Source organism: Carassius auratus, chromosome 34 (genome assembly GCF_003368295.1).
Source record: "Carassius auratus strain Wakin chromosome 34, ASM336829v1, whole genome shotgun sequence".
Taxonomy (NCBI): domain Eukaryota; kingdom Metazoa; phylum Chordata; class Actinopteri; order Cypriniformes; family Cyprinidae; genus Carassius; species Carassius auratus.
In genome coordinates, this window is record NC_039276.1 from 935,526 (window position 1) to 953,332 (window position 17,807).

Here is a 17,807-nt window from a genome sequence, read left to right on the forward strand (position 1 = left end):
CATATACTTTCTGCAGAGGAGGGTAAAGCAAGCAAAAACTGTACTCAAGTTAATGTACTTATATAAATTATTGTTAATTTTATCCTCTGTGCTAGCATATTTTGTTATTGTACTATTTTATTAGTTGTTTTTAATATATAATATGCCTTCGCCCTTATGGTAATGTTTGTAGTAGCCTACTTAATGCACTTTAATGTTGAATAATCTTTTTGGTTTAAACTATTCACCAACTCGGACTGTTTGCAAATAGTTTGATCAACTCTTAAAAAAAAAAAAAAAGATTATCTTTGAAAGTCACAAAGGTTTGAACCGGCATGAATAAGTGATGACAGATGTTTAAGTTTTAGGTAAAATATTACTTTAAGAATTGCTTTGTGCATATTTTACCTGCATGAACAGACTGTGTTTCCAGTGCTGTAGAAACAGCAGCCCATTTCCAGACGAAAGGAAAGATTCAAATCAAATCTCTTCAGACACATTCTCTCTCCAAACATGAGCTCCATTCAGCTGACTTCCACTGCTTCATCTGCTTTGTGAATCACTGATTTGGATCTTCATGTACCCTGACGTACATCACAGAGATGTCTATAGACATTTAGAATATATCTTTAAGATGTTTATGATTTAGAATATATGTAAAACTGACATCTTACAGACAGACCTCTATCAGATGTTTGTACACAGTAGATGCTTTCCAGATGAAGTGATCTTTAACAGACATCTTGCAGACATAAATATGCCATCTGGGTAAGTTACATTATTACACCAGTAGTTGGCGAGCATTCTCCATCCTTTGAATATTATGAGCAAATATGAGATACACTTCATCCTTCTTATGTTTCCATTCATATTATTCAAAAACACGTGTACAAAGAAACTCTAGAAAAAGTACAGTATTACAAGCGACAGCAAGGAACTATTGTATGTCAGGGTAGCAGCATATTTAACTTTTGCCTTGAATTAAAATTAGGCTTATTTTTCCCGTAAGAGCAGATGCCATTAGTAAATTTAATTACATACGCTTCTAGCTATTTGCTTGTTCTGCTGACAAAACATTAAAAAAAAAAAAAAAAAAAAAAAAAAAAAAAAAAAAAAACCTTTCAAGAGAAGTTGTGAGTTGTGCGAATGATGTGATCTGGGTCCTTTATAAAGTGCAGGCCATTGTAAATTGATGAAGCACTTTCGAAGCTCAGCTTCATGAAGCTTTGAAACCTTGTAAATCATTATTTCAGATCATTGGTACAAAGTCAAATGATTTCAATAAACAACCCTTCCTTACTCCACAACTCTTTAGAGTGTTCCACTGCTGGGGGGCAATGATCTCATGATTCACAGTTTGGCGTACCACTGAACCAGTGTCTGTGTATTTTACCTGATCTCAGTTCAGTTTGATAAATTTGCAGATATTTTTTTAAAGAGACATTTGAGTAATTAAAAGTAAGAGTAATAGTTCAAATATCTCTTAATAGTTCTGTTCAGACAACCAAACAAAACAAGCCCTGCTAATTAATAAAATAATGCGTTACTGTATATAGACACTTAATCATATTTAATTGTATTTGATGATTTGTTAATTGCATTTATTATACTTTAAATAACTGGAAAATTTGTTTTATGTATGTTTTGGCCAGAGTTTGCATTGCATTTACTCAGAGTGCCTCGCTTCCAAACAGTGAATACTTTTGCCAAGCAATTTTGTTTCAATTGATTCAAAGCATTGCAAATGTTCATTTCTCTCATCAATTACAGCTTTTATATTCAATATAGTGTCTAACCAGTATTATGTGTAGACATTTATTTATTTTAAAGTATTGATTTATTTTTTTAGAAAGAAGTAAAATATCACTACTGAACAGAGTTGATCTTCATTTCTTTATAGAGACAACAAGATACTGTCATCTTGGCAGAGTTATTGATTTGAAATTAAGTATTAATAAATAATTATATGAACAGAAGTGTAAAAATGCTAAATCTCTTAAAATATTTTAATGTAAAGCAAAATTTACAGCCATTATAATGTTACAGTGTTTATATAATCATACAAATAGTAACTGATATCTTCCTACAATCAGAAAACATAATATCAATAACACTCAATAAATGTAATTATTTTCATGCAGGTTTGTACCTGCTTTTTCTAAAAGCTGGGCAACAGCTAAACCTGTCTGTTGTTGTTGTTGTGATGGTTAAAAAAGGCACAGATTAAATGATGTCCTTTATGGCTCTGCTAAAAGATGATGGTTTTATCATCCAAGCAGGGTCCAGAGATCAGAGCCACATGATCCAGACCGATCTCTCCGCTCACGGACTTCCCACGCTCGGCCTCAAAGATGATCTGAAGAAACAGTCAACGGTTTACATTAATAAAGATAATACGCTGGAGAATATTAAAGTAACAACACAAAATGTAGTTCAAACAATTAGACTCTTTTCACCATTCAGTGAATTCAATGTGATTTTTTTTTTTTTTTCATTTATTTTTTGAAACTTGTTTGAAAAAGTCAATATTTCTACACCCTAATATGTAAAGCACAATTTACTGTATTGACATGAAGGAATTTTCTGTATGGATTCTTTTATTATTAGTACTTTTTTTTTTTTTTTTACAGATGTTTTACCTGTAAATTTAATTTTCCACTGCACTGAATTGTGTTTTAGGGTTTAATGGAAATGTCCATAATTTTTTTTAGCTGTAAGTTGGAAAATTTAAATAATACCCATGTGAATATATACTTTTTCAAAATTAAAATATTAAAGTGATTAAAAAGAGCAATATTTTTTAAAAAAATATACTAATCTTCTTAGAATATTATTGTACTATTCTTATTTTTTTTTGTGTATGTACATATACAGATATTCAAATATATTATTTAATATTACTTTATAATAACAGTATAATTAAATATACATAAAATAATTTATGAAAAAAAGAAGTAAAATAATTAATATTCTCCTGTACACACACAAATACTAATTGTATGATATGAACAGTTTATATATATCAATTTATGTTTGGTGCTGATAGTGTAAAAAAAAAGGGAAAAAATTTATATATATATATATATATATATATATATATATATATATATATATATATATATATATATATATATATATATATATATATATATATAATCTTATCAGTATTATCAGTATTTTTGTCATGTTTTTCAGTACAAGAAAAGTGAGAGGCAAAATGACTTAAGATAATAAATTGTTTCCTGGAGAGAAATGTAAATAAATAAAAGAAATTAAGTGATTTAATGCTTTAAAGAAGGAAAATATTGAGAAAACATTTCTGTGTTTATTTTATTTAAAATATTTTCTAAGCATAAACTGACTTAATTTTTTATAAAGTATTCAGAACACAATAATTAAGTAAATGTATCTTGGATCTCAAGTAAACCTATTTTCTTGATTTCAAATGTTTATTTATTTTCCTAGAAAACAAGACTAAACTATTTATATATTTGTTTATTTGTTTATTTATTTTATGCAGTGTTGCTAAAATATGTCACATTCTGCAGTTTAAAGAAAACAATGTATTTGCTTCACAGTTTGTAAATCTCTCAGGTCAGGCTGAGTAACTTACAGCGTCTGGAGTGTTTTCTGTCCAGTTAATGGTGATCTTCTCTGACTGCCAGCTCTGCTTGCGAGGGTTTCGTTTCTCCCAGATGGCGACAGCACTGTTGTCCAGCATCACCCGTAAGATGCCCATGTTCTGCCCTTGAATGCGGTAATCAAACGTCAGACAGAAGCTGCTCTGACGCATAAAATCATCCAGCAGCAGCTTCATCCTCGCCTGCTCCTTCCTGTTCCCCACAGGACCGGCGAGGGCCAAGTAATATTCACGTCCTAAAGAACCAAAGACAAAGAGACACTATCAAGGTCTCTACATTTATTGGAATTGTTTGTGAATGTTTTTAGACTGTAGCAGTATAAATATTGTAAATAAATATTGTAACAAACCATGTTATGCATGTTATGCAATACTTGTGTAAACAAAAAAAGTGTAAATATTTATTAAAAATTAAATATTAGTGACAAATGACACAAATAACAAAATGAACAAAATAACTAAATAATTACTAATATCAAAGCTATTAATTGTTTAATATCAGTATGCTATACTATGTACTATTAAATATATGTGTAAATTATATAAATTACAGTAAATTAATAGTACTTTTAGTATTTAACTTCAATACATTTTTATCTTTAAGTAGCTAAAATAAAAGTTTTTTTATAAATTAAATAAATGTGAAAAATACTGGATAAATATTAATATATTTGTATGTACACAAACATGTTAAATGTAAATTTACTATTATGTGTGCGTGTGTGTGTGTGTGTACATGATATTTTATTTTATTTGAGGTCAATTAATGTATGTTTTGAGAAATATGGCCAATGTTTATGAGATTCAAACTGTAAGCTGTCAGTAGAGGTGAAACTGTCACAAGTGTGTCTGTGACTTCTGTTCATTTTCCCAGTGGACACATTTATTAATCCTCATGTGAGTCTGTACCGTTTTCATGATATTTGACAGTCCAGTCCAGATCGTCTTCATTATCCTGCACCCATTCACACGCACCGCGATCAAAGTCACAGTCCGTCAGGAATCCTGCTCAAGTAACATACAGCACTTCATCAGATCATCTGAATTCTGGAAGACAAAAGTGTTTGGATATAATCAGAAGAGTTTTCTTACTTTCTCTCAGCGGCGCGGCCTGGATCTCCTTCGGCTCTGAATCTGGACCAAACTCATCTGGAACTACAAACAGAAAAACACACGGGTCATAAAGAGCATTTTCAACATTAGTCTTCAGTCTCTGTCAAACGAAAAGAACAGACAGAAAACAAGCCTGTCTGATCCAAAAACTGCTCCAGCAACAGAAAACACAGCTGAATTAGATCTGCTTCTACTGAAGGAAATATCAGTGCTCATAGAGCGGTCAAACTTTATTGACAACAATTCTGACTAGTATACAATATAAACATAGGGAAAGCCACTACAGGAAAGTGAATATCTGTAGTAAACGAGAAGGATTGTGCGAGTGGACTCTTGTCTGCTCTCTCAGACTCTTCTGTGGGGTTTATTTGAGCAGACATGCAGTCAGACTAATAGAAAGAGAGAGAGCTGATGATGAAAGACTGTCAAACAGCTGTTCTGATGCAGTAATAAAAGGCTCCAGCTCTTCCGGATATTTCTCCCTCTGGGAAAGAGGGAAAGAGAGGAATTTCCCTCCAGAGCTCTTTTGTGTCTTGGGCTTGTCTCGTCCTGTCTGCTCTCGAACATGATCAGGGACTGAGCGGGATCCTGTCGGGCTTTCTGACTTGACGAGAGATTTAGAGTTTAAAGACCATCTCAGACACAATACCTTTCATACAAAAACAATGCATTTATGTTAAATAAAGTTATTTATTTTATTTTTTTCTGCAGAGCTAAATGGTTGTATACCTTGGGCTTTAAATACATTTCCATTTTTTTCTATTCTCTAAGTGTAACAGAATAGCACAGTTAAAGGAAGTGTAACTGATTTTAAGACAGGTTTCTCCTGCGGGTCACAGAGAGTCAGTGTAATTGATGGCTCTTCACTCATCTTTAGTGAGCTGTATAAAAGACTGCTGTTTACTCATTAGTCAACAGTTGGTCTTTTCCACCAAATCAGATGTTTTTGGGATGGCCATACAAGACTTCAGTTTCATTCATATGCAAGGCAATGCAAACCTAAAGCTTAGACTAACCCATTCGGCTCAAGACTAGATAAATGCATAAATAAATGAAATAAAAACTCTGCAGGAAATTTATTTAATTTGTTATTTAAAACTTAAAAGCAGAAGCCTTATACACTCACACACACACACACAAACACAAACACACACATATAAATATATATATATATATATATATATATATATATATATATATATATATATATATATATATATATATATATATATATATATATATATATATATATATATATATATATATATAGTAGTCAAGTCAACTTAAAAGAAAATAATCATAAATGTTGCCAAAAATAAAAATACCCCCGCCCCATAAAACAAATAAACAAACAGTTAACATTTTATTTCAGTAAGTTTCAAAAGCCTTTTATATATATATACAAAAATTCAAAATTCATCCTTTAAAACCCATTTTAAAATCAGACATTGCATTACCATGAAAATGGTACATTAATATGTTACAAAATGTTTTCAGTCATGAATTATAAAAATGTAGGTTTGTGTCATGCACATTCAAGTCTATCTTCAAATAACTGAGTGACAGTTAAGGGTTAAACCAAAATTATAAATGGAAATGAAATATTAATATACAGTAGTTTACTTAAAATGAATAAATAAGTAGATAAAAAAATTAATCAAACCTCATACTTAATGGTCCAAAGTGTTATCAAAATATCATAAAACAACATTCATTTAAAAGAAATGTAAATGTAGATTTCTATTCATTATCATCATGGTGATGTGTTCTTATGTACTTCACACCTACATCTGTTCCCTTCAGACGAGTTTAATAAGCACTTATTCCAGTAGCACCAGTTATTTCCTCCTGCGCAGAAAAAAACCCTCACACCATCCTCCAAGCGCATGCAACGCTGCTTCCTCTCACAGGGAGATATTAAGAGTGAAATATAGCTGTGGAATGGGAAACTACTCTCAGTGTCTCTGTCTGTACATGTAGTACAGTAGATATTCATATACAGGCTGCATTTGAGCTGCCAGAACAGATGAATGTGGTTCAGTCTCAGCATGCCCCGAATAATAACAAAAGAAAACTGAAAACTTTTGCAAAGCTTTGCAACTAACTAAAATAAGATGAAGCACTAAAATAGCCAAAACTTGCTATTGTTAGAAACAACTAACATTAACAGAAATAAAGCTGAAATCAAATACAAAATTTAGAAAAATACTTTTCTATGCAGTGGTGCTAAAATGACTTATAATAAATTACTAAAATATTAACTATTTTCATTAACTGAAATAAAACTTAAAATTAAAATAAAATAAAATATAAGAAAAATATTTCATATACGAAGAAAACAAAATCTTGCTTTTTAAACTAACTAAATTTTAATGACTAAAATGGAAACATTACTGTTCATGTTGTAAGCTAAAAATTACAAAAAAAATAAACAAATTTTTTTTACTGAAACAGCTGAAATCAATAAAATAAAAATATTAGATGATAAACTTTGAACTTGAAAAAAACTTGAAAACTTGCCTTTGCAACTAACTAATGTATAGTTTACTTTGAAACTAAAATGACTAAAAATAAATTAAATAAATTAAAGCTTTGCATAATTGTAATAATAATAATAACATTAATTATAATAATGACACAAAAAAAGCATACAATTACTTAAACTAAAATTTATAAAAAAAATTATAATAAAAAAATTAAAACCTTAAATATCCTTATAACGATTTAATCGATGCACTACACATGACTCTCCATAGATTAATTTTGTCATTTCAGTAACAGCAGTATCTCACAAATGTATTTCTGTGGTGATCCTCATTTTATTCTGTTATGCAGCACACCACACCTGTGTGCAGTTATTAATGCCTCGCTCAGTGTGTCCTGCGTGTGTATATATCCTGTGCTGTGAGTGGACTCAGCACATTACTCAGTATATGTGCTCTTTAAATAGGACGGAGCGTGTCAACAGTGTAAAGAGGAGTATTTTTAGTGAGTCACTCACAGAAAGCGTCTCCTCTGGGGTTCAGCTCCTCGCCCTCCAGCTGGTTTCCCGTGTCCTCTTCCTCCTCCTCCTCCTCCTCCTCATCTTCTTCATCATAAAACTTCTCCTCCTCTGGAAACTCGGGCGTCTGCTCTGAAGGGCTGATGTAGACTTCGCTGCCGTAGTCGAAGGGCTGCAGATGGAGTCGTGGAGATTCGGTCACTGCAGGCTCGGGGATGGTGTTGTCAAACTTGCCGCCCAGAATTCGAGTTTTGGAAGGGAAATCAGGAATAGCTGCAGGATACAGATGATGCAATTAAATGCACGAAAAAGCTAGAATGAAATATTTTATGCTGATGTCAGACTATATTCAGAAGTCATACAAATTCAGAAATGCATACATGTAGCTTGATAAATGTTAATTTGATTCATGCACTTGCAACGTTATTGCATTATTCATTTAATATGCATAATATACGCCAATACTTTATATATGTTTGGATATGCATGAAGCTTCTCCATGCAAAGTGCATCTCTCGTGCATGAAGCCATTCACAAAGGTCCATAATTAAGTTGCATGGTAACACTTTGTCATTATATAAAATTGTTCAAACTTATATGTTTCATATATGTTTTTTTATTTAATATGTATTTCATATATGGACATTTAACATATGTACATAGCACAGCATATAAGCTACCATTAACCAATATTAATAAGTGCTTTAAAATATATATTAATCATTGCTAATTTATGCTAGATAATGCTTGATTGTGATTGTGGTCAATACTGTGATCAAGACTTATATATATGATTACATGCATTAAATTAACTTTTAAATTTGAACTTGTTTTTAACAGTGGATTTTCCTTAAATTTAAATATAATCCAACTGAAAAATAAATGTAAATAAAAAATAATAAATTAGGTAATTTGTTAACAAATGAGATGTTTTCTGTAAAGTGTTACCAGTTTCATTTGCAAAGCATTAAATAGAGCTCTAGAGCAGAAGTTTCCTCTTACTGCTGATGTTTTCCATTTCGTTTTGTAACAGAAAACAACATTTTCAGAAATAACATCTTCAAAGATCAGAACTCAGAGGAAACGTTTTTCTGCATACAGCCGTTAAACATTTGCTCTGCATCTCTGGAATTTCTCACCATTGAGAAACACATCTGTATTTCCTTTCTCACTTGCCCAGGACCTGTGATAAAAAGGCTTGACTACAAAAACACAAAGGATTGAGTTCACATGAGTTAAAATTATTCTCAGAGGTCAAAGATCAGGAGATTTTCAGTTAAATTTAAAGGAATAGTTCTCCAAAAAAAAAATGCTGATAATGTCTTCTCCCTCAGGCCATCCAAGATTAGGATGAGTTCGTTTCTTCATCCGATTTGGAGAAATATATAATTGCAACATTGTCTCATCAATGGATACTTCCTCCATTGAAAAAGACCTTCTCCTGTTGCCTCACATCAAAATCCAGCCACGTATTTGTTTAGAGCTGTTTTCGCTTATGAATGCTGCCTTATCTGAACAGATTTCACTCCTGATTCAGATCAGACCACACTTTCACTGGAGGAAGCATTATTATGGATTATAGGCTCGTATTTGAGTTAAAATTGTCTTAATGCTGGATTTATTTCAACTTTTATCGTCTCCAGATGTTAGCTGATGTAACTGATATAACTGATATAACTGTTATATATATATAGGCACATTGTAGCATTTTAATTTTGTAAAGAAATTCAGACGTGCATTTCATTTTATATTTATATTATACAAAAATAATTTCAATCATCAAAGAATTTAAAGTCTTTAAGATCATAAGAAACATTTGTTTGGTCAGTGTGTCCAAACTCATCACTAATGTTTATTTAATCCAAAGCAACAATTTCAATCTATAATACTGTCAATTATGCATGTAATTTCACCGATTAATTTCTTTCGGGTTTGATTTTGTCTCTCACCTGAACAATCGAATCCACTGCCACGGAAACCCTGCTTGCATTTACACTTGTAGGATCCATGAGTGTTGATGCACTCGGCGTGATGACTGCACTTATGTGTATTGGATACACATTCATTAATATCTGAAAAACATTATTTTGCATCAAATCATTTTTTTTTTTACATTTCCTGAGCATCTTTCTCATTCTACATTAAAGAGCTCAGATCCATGAACCAAACAACCAGCTCCAGAAGAGTCACAATATAACATTTAATTTAAAGCAATTTTATATTCTTAATGTTTTTAAATTAGAAAATATAATAGTTTATATCTCACAATTCTGCATTTATATCTTGCAAATCTGACTTTTTTTTCAAAGACTTGTGAGATAAAGGTCACAAATATATATTTTATTCATAGCAGAAAACAAGCTTTCATGAAGTTCAGAACAACCTCAAATTTCATACACTTAAAAACATAATGAAGAAATAATGTTCACTCAGAAATTCATAATAATCGTCACAAATAATTCAAAATACATGGTGAGCAGTGCACTGAATTGTGAAATGTTGAAGTAGAAACACTGAAATAGTATTTTCTTGTAAAATGTGTTTCATTTACAACTTCAAAAAAATGTTTGCTCCCAGAATGTGACTGTCTCTCTCTGTTATAGCATTCATTCAATCACAAAAGCAAGTTATGCTGTTTATTCTTACCAACACAGTCATATTTTCCACTGACATATTTGAGATCGTAACCCATCTGGCACTTGCAGTAGTAGCTTCCAAACGTGTTGGTGCACTGACGGTTGAACGGACACTGGTTTTTCCCAGTCACACATTCATCAATGTCTAAAAAACAAAATGAGATGATTAAGCATCTTGACTGTCTGCTTTCATTGATCCAAATTCCCACACCTTATGACCAATGAATAGCCATGATTTCTCCACCTGTTCTTGATAGCTAGCTAAGGAAAACAATTAGTAAAATACAAAAAATATTATAAACAATACATTCACAAACAAATTCTAACTGATTAAATATTTTAGAGCAAAGCTTAACTAGAAAAAAATATACTGACTATTGATTTGATTATTTTATGACAAGATTAATTTCATGAATTATCTTACAGTACTTAATATTTTGCTCTTGTTTTCCAGTATTTTTGTCTTGTTTTCCAGTACAAATATATAAACACTCATAAATAATTTACTTGAGAATATATTAAGTCTTGTTTTTTTAAATAAATAAATAAATAAAATTAAAAATAAACTTTAGAAAAATATAAAACTTTAGAAAAATAAATGCATGCAAAGGGAAAACAAGATTATTTTTCGGAACCCATTTTTCACCCAGTTTTTAAAGAAAAAAATATCTGGCAATGGGATTAGAAAAATACATGTAATCAATATATATATATATATATATATATATATATATATATATATATATATATATATATATATATATATATATATATATATATATATATATATATATATATGTGTGTGTATTATTATTATTTTTCTTCCAGAAAACAAGACTTAATGTTTTATGTTTTTTGCTTCTCAATAATCTTGATTTAGGAACTGAAAAAAGAAACACAGGTGATTTTTGGAGCAGTCATAGACCACCCCAAAAAAAAAAAAAAAAAAAAAAAAAGAATATGCAAAATAAAAATAATAATACTAAAATAAAATAAATAAATATTTTTGCAGAGAAATCAAATTTTAAAATTCTCTCATATTTGTTGGTTTTCTATGACATGAGATTTAACTCATTAGATGTCAAGATCAAGTCATTATTGGACAACTTCATCTGTAGAGTGGGTGTCATTGAGCTGTTCTCACCCACACAGGTCTTCCCATCAGATCCCAGCTGCAGGCCAGGAGACGGACAGAGACAGCGGATCTCGCCTTGCACCTCCTCACAGCCGTACTGACAGTGAGCCACAGAACAGGTCCTCGAGTCTGCAATCAAACACATCCACAAATCCTCACATTTATATACAAGAAAAACTCAGATTTAAAGTTTGACTGAATGAACTAATGTACAAAAGTTGAAATTAGCCTACATACAATGCTAAATAAATTCAACTATTAAGTAATTTAGTGTGTGCATCTTAAGTGATCAAACTGCAAAAATGTCAAACCTATGGGCTGTTGAACATGTTCAGTTTGATCATCCATAATCCATTGTACTTTTTCCACATGCAAATAATTGTTATTCAGAATTAAATGTTTTAGCTGTATTTAATGTTTTTAGTCATCATGATGGTGATTAGTGTTCACTTTAATACGTTTATTCAATCAATTGTACATACTTGTTTTGGAGCATCGAAATAATGTCACCTTTTTAGTTTGTGCAATTTATTGATACACAAATTAAAGCAAACAAAGTGTATTTGCATAAGATTTTGATTAATAATATGCAATATTAATACTAATTTAAAGTCAGAATTATATCTTATTGAACTTTGATCCACTATAAGAACTTATTTTATGATATCTACATGAATAAATTAGGATTGCTAAGTTAATGAAACTTATTTTAATGTTTTCTTGAAGCACAGACCAACTTTAATTATAAAGATGACAACATTGTGACTTCTATATTATGAAACTAATAAATATAAACTGATACGTGTAAAAGTAAACTTAAATAGTTTACCAGTTAAGACTCCCAAAAGAAGAAATTTTAACATCAACAATGAGCAATATTAATATTCTTTATTTACTTCAAAATTTTAGTTTATTCAACTTATGCAGTCTTGTATAAATTATAATTACTTTATGGAACCTTTTATTATGTCTGCTGAAAACACAGAACAAGAACTTTATTGTTGTGAGGCTGGTTGCATCAAAGTTTTGAGTTTTTACAGTGTTTCTGATAACAATAAATCCTAAATGAAAACACAACGTTATTGTTTGATAAATATTGAACACATAGAGAATTTTTTTTTTTTTTTTTTTTTTTTTTTTTTTTTTAGTAAATTCTTTTTGGGTGAACTATTGATTTGGATATTTGATTATATTGAAGCACAGTCACTCACTTGCGCAGGAGCCATCAGGCATCAGCATGTATCCATTTAAGCAGTAGCACATGTAGCTACCAAAGGTGTTCATACAGCGATGTTCACAGGGACGAGGCTTTAGACCACACTCATTCAGATCTGAACCCAGAGACAGAAAGAGATCATTAATAAGCAGAACATTATTTCTCCTGCTGTATATAGCATATGTAATGTGTACAGTCTGGAAATTTACTGAATGCATCACCTTTTTTACTGTAAAATAATACTGATAAATACAAATGTAAAAAATAAATGAAACAACATTACAAAATTAAAAAACACACAACAAAATTACAAAAAAAAAAAAAAAAAATTAAAATTCTTTGTAAAAAAAAAAAAACTCATTTCAAAATATTAACAAACACTATATAATACCACTGGCACAAACCTTGACTACATGTTTTTCCGGTGTATCCAGGGAAGCACTTGCATTTGTTGGGACCTACACACTCGCCATGTTTGCATCCCAGGTCACACTGAGCTGGTAAAACCATTCAACAGTAGAGATATATTAGTAAAGGAAACAGCTCAGGTCAAATCCGCTCACAAAACCACATGTCTGGAAACCAAAGCCAACTGCTGTTCCTCCAGCTTTCCTCTCAAAGTTCAGTGTGGTGTAAAAGCACCAAACCACAGAAAGAATGAACATATCATATAAGATTGTGGATGGAAAATTTACCCAGTGTTTCCGTGTTTCTAATGACTACTCAATCACTGTATGGACACTTATATAATGATGATTTTGTGCCATAAAAAAAAAAACAATTTGAAAAAAGTTACAAAATTAAGATGATGAGAATAAAGCCATTGCATTATGAGACTGAAGTCATAACAGTTTGAGGTTAAAATTAAAAGTCTCTAAAATATTATGACCTTATTCTCATATGGTTACTTTTCTTCTTATAATTTTAACTTTATTCTTAAAATGTTATGACTTTAATTTTGCAATGACTTTATTTTCATAATCTTAGATTATTTTTATGTGGCACTATATGAATCTTGTACACTTAATAAATAAATAAATAAATAAATAATTAAATCCCCAACTTTATTCTCTAAATATATTCTAAAATCCACAACTTTGTTCTCAAAGTATTACGACTTAGTCTCATTTTGCTATGATTTTATTATATCACTGCTAAAACTTTATTCTGGTCATTTTGATATCATCATCAAAATATTAAGATTTTAATTTCACAGTACAGCAACTTTATTTTCATGAGTGTTACTTGTTTCTCACTATTGTGCTTTAAATATCATATAAGACTTTATTCTTGTATTTTTTATTTTATCATCAAAATATTACAACTTCACAATGCTATGACTATTTGTGTCCTTTTTACTTTATTATCAAAGTATTACAACTTTAATCTCAATGATACAACTTTGTGATTTTGACTTAAATCTCAGAATATTACAACTTCAGTTTCATATAAGAATTTATTCTCATAATAATATAACTTTATTAATAATATAACTTTTATAATAATATAACTTTATTAATTGTAATTTTATTATCAAAATATTTTGACATTATACTCAACCTATTACAAGTTTAATCTCGAATAAGACTTTATTGTCATTATGCTGTAACTTTGTTCTTGTAATCTTGCGTTTATCATTTTACATGGCACTAAAACGTCATTGCAGAATTGTATAATTTTCCTCATTTACCTTCACAGTGCCCTTTGCTGTTTTTCTTCCATCCATAACAGCACTCCAGTCTGCTGCCGTAACGGCAAACACCTGCCAAACTCTGACGACTTTGTCTTTAAGGAAAACATCAGAAACATATCAGCTTTACACAAAGATGTGGGGGATTTAGAAAGAAATGCAATAAGATATGATCCAAAAATCACAATATGAAAGCAAAATAATGTTCTGTTTTGTTTTTCATAATACCAGACTGCCATGATTAGTGTATGTCTGGACGTATTAGGTTGTCAGAGGATCACAGGTTGCTCCAGGTGAAAATGAGCATTAATTTGAAGGTAAACAACTCACTTTGGTGACCTATGACCCTCCTGGACTAATTGCAGCTGTAAAAGCAGCAGAAATGTAGAAACACCCATGAAGATCCAGCAAGGATTTAAGCAGACGTGGTGTAGGAACCTCTGCATTTATGACTCTTTAAGTGTTTACCAGATGCCTCTTACAGGAACCCCTAACATTTCCACTATAATTAAACCTTGTGCTATTCATGGCAATAACACATCAGCAGTTGGATCAGGAGCTCCTTTCAAGCAGAGGTGTGTGTTGAGCAATAGTTAGCACTTAAACAGGCTTTCATAGACCTTTCCTACACCTGTAAGCGGGGTCGTCTCTGGGTTTTTGCAGTATCCAATGAACTTTTACTTCTTCAACTAATTTTCAGAATTTCTTTTTTCATTTAATAAGACATTGTCTTATATTGCAGCTGAAATTGAATTTGTTTTATAATCGTACATAACCACTGTTAATTTCCTGTTTATTAATGTAAAAGCTGCTTTGAAAATATCTGTATAAAGTGCTATAGTATTAAATGTGACTTGACTGACAGACCTCACACATTCAAAATTTGTGGCATTGAGTTTATCACTATTATATTTATTTTTATTTTTCTTCCATTCTCCATCTTCTTTAGTTTACCGTTTCTGCAATAAAATTGATAGAACTGTTAAACAAAGTAAACGGGATACAAAATGTATAATAGCATTTGCTTTTTTTTATTAGTAGTAGTAGATCAGCACTAAACAATAATGTTTTCTCATTTACAGGATTCAGCACAGATACAGATTTATATCTATGAATATCTAATAAACATTTAATTTCAAAATCCTTGGAAACTCGAGAGAATAATACATTTCTGATAAAGGAACTATTATATAAAAAATATATAAATTAATTCCAGAATGTACTTGTCATGCATGTTATCTGTACTATTTTTAAATGAAATAGTGTGAAACCTTAAATATTTATATAAGCCATTCTCATCTCTAAGACACCTGCATCAACCAATAAAAAACAATATTGGTCGACCACTATACAACTAATAATAAGAACTTAAGGCAAATTTAAATTTTAAAGTTTGAAAAAAACCCTAAAACAATTATGACTCATCCAGCACTACACAAATTATCGTCCAATGAGATGTTCTCTAGAATGAGCAAGCCCCTCCCCCTAATTCATCTGCCTAGCAACAGAAAGTCAACTAAAACCTATAGCAATATATGAAATAGAAACAGAAAAAAGACAAAACTGCTCTCATCAAGTGATCAACATGTTCTCTCTGGTTCCAGATGCTTGTTACTCTGTGTGCTTCTCACGTTGGTCTCTAAATGTGGACCGGGCTCCAGAGGGACGGAGCGAATCAGTGAACCGACTGAAATAAACTCTGTACAGCAGCAAATGGGAGCCAGTCGTGTGAACAGGTGGCTGGCGCTCATTACGGCCAAAATTAGCAGCTTATCATTGACCGACCAGCACCTGCAGCTTCACAAACTAACACAACAAAAGCCATTTACATGAATAATGCAGACATATTAACAAGCTTGTGCTTCATTTACAGCTACTTTTGTATTTAACATTCGATGATTTGATTCAATAGTTAACAGCCATTGAAGATGAGAATTTATTCAGTGAGTTTTTGCTTAAAACATTAACAAATATCTGCCAATGAGCTAAGAAACCTAATAATGTTTTTAGTTTTAATGACATTTATTTTTCTTACCACATTAACTGATTTTTTTTTCTTCTTTTAAGCATAAAAACTAAATTTTTGACCTTTTTTTTCAGAAATCATGACAATATCTTCTGTTGCTTGTTTATTTTTTGTTCACAGTTTATGCATTTAATATGGTTACAAAAGCATTGAAAACCAAATATTGACCTTTAATTAAAAAAAAGGTTGCATTGGTCACAAATGTTTTTGCACATTAATAACGGTTGCCTTTTAACTTATGAAACGATCTCATAAAAAAACATCCTACATAAGATCTCAATTGTTTCTCAGAGAAATCAGTGAGAATAAAAGAAGAAAATCCAACTTCTCAAATGTTACTCTTGAGAAAACACCTTGGTAATCTCACATGTGTCTCATCTGGAGATGAAGAAGAAATCTCAACAATGTTTAAAACTAAGTCTGCAATCAAAACTCAGAGCTCTCAGAATGAGCATTAACATGCTGAAGTTTTCTCCACAACAAAGGCTGTTTGATTTTAACCAGGAGAAGGACACTTGCCTGTAGTCTGCAGATCCTGAGGAGAAATGAAGCAGAAATGACAGAGCGCCGATCCACGTCAAATGTTTCATGATTTAAAACAGCCTTCTTTATTTCTGCGCAGTCTTTCTCTCTTCTGTTTGCTTTCTCTCGTGTGTCTGCAGGATGAAGTCTGCAGCGTCTGTCCTCTCGTCTCGTGAGTGTCTCTCTCTCGTCTCGCTGAAATTCCAGAAGTCACTGCGTTGAGTGACAGAAGGGCTGGGAGTCTTTTGTGGGGGTGTTTCAGACGTCTACTCTCTGAAACTCAATCTTTGACATCTAGATTGACGGACTCAAGTCAAACAACTCACTTCATGCTCCGGGACAAAGAAAACCTGGTTTAAGAGAAATTCAGAGTGAAAGAAAACACTCTCTTTATTCATGAATGTGAATGGAAATACTGTAGCCACAGCACAGAGGAAGTTGAAATTACTTTATTGCAATTTAAAGAAAGTTTTACACATTCACAGTATAGAGAAATGGTTAGCAACCTTTTTCAACTCACGGCCCACACAACGAAACACATATGTTTGCGCGGCCCACTGCAAAAAAATAACTGACCCTGTTATTGTTGGGTTAATAACTTAGTACTCAGAAGCTAGATTGTTAAATGTCTTTATTGAATGAACCGGCAATGAATAGAAAATAACTTGTGTTGGCACCGCTTGGCACGAGAACGGTTGTTCTGTAGCATATGCAGCAAAAATATCTAAGATAAATTGGCAGGTTTATTCTTAAACCATTCAGCGAGCTTGAATAGTGAAAGCATAGTTACAGTTTAATATTTAATATTTAAACAATAAAAAAATAATAATCTTATTTAATTATATATAT

General features: G+C 31.3%; 1 protein-coding gene across 2 annotated transcripts; it reads right to left on the reverse strand.

Moving 5' to 3' along the window:
* Positions 1-1,971: 1,971 nt before the first annotated feature.
* LOC113052903 (epidermal growth factor-like protein 6) lies at positions 1,972-17,177 on the reverse strand. 2 transcript variants are annotated; one of them, XM_026217380.1, is made up of 13 exons: positions 16,956-17,177; positions 14,411-14,505; positions 13,125-13,217; positions 12,716-12,835; positions 11,514-11,633; positions 10,380-10,514; positions 9,683-9,805; positions 8,873-8,935; positions 7,734-8,006; positions 4,712-4,774; positions 4,529-4,624; positions 3,593-3,855; positions 1,972-2,335 (listed from the first exon to the last, which is right to left on the reverse strand). In XM_026217380.1, the coding sequence occupies exons 1-13, from the start codon at positions 17,024-17,026 to the stop codon at positions 2,228-2,230; spliced, it is 1,623 nt and encodes a 540-aa protein (XP_026073165.1). In that variant the 5' UTR covers positions 17,027-17,177; the 3' UTR covers positions 1,972-2,227. The 2 variants fall into 2 exon arrangements, with proteins under 2 accessions (XP_026073165.1, XP_026073166.1); XM_026217381.1 differs by lacking the exon at positions 8,873-8,935.
* Between the last annotated feature and the right edge of the window lie 630 nt (positions 17,178-17,807).

Coding starts and splice junctions, on each gene's coding strand:
- LOC113052903 (XM_026217380.1), bottom strand. CDS start 17,026: ATGAAACATTTGACGTGGATCGGCGCTCTGTCATTTCTGCTTCATTTC. Junction 10,515..11,513: donor TGATGGGAAGACCTGTGTGG/GTGAGAACAGCT, acceptor TTTGTTTTTTAG/ACATTGATGAATGTGTGACT. Junction 2,336..3,592: donor CAGAAAACACTCCAGACGCT/GTAAGTTACTCA, acceptor CTGTTTCTTCAG/ATCATCTTTGAGGCCGAGCG.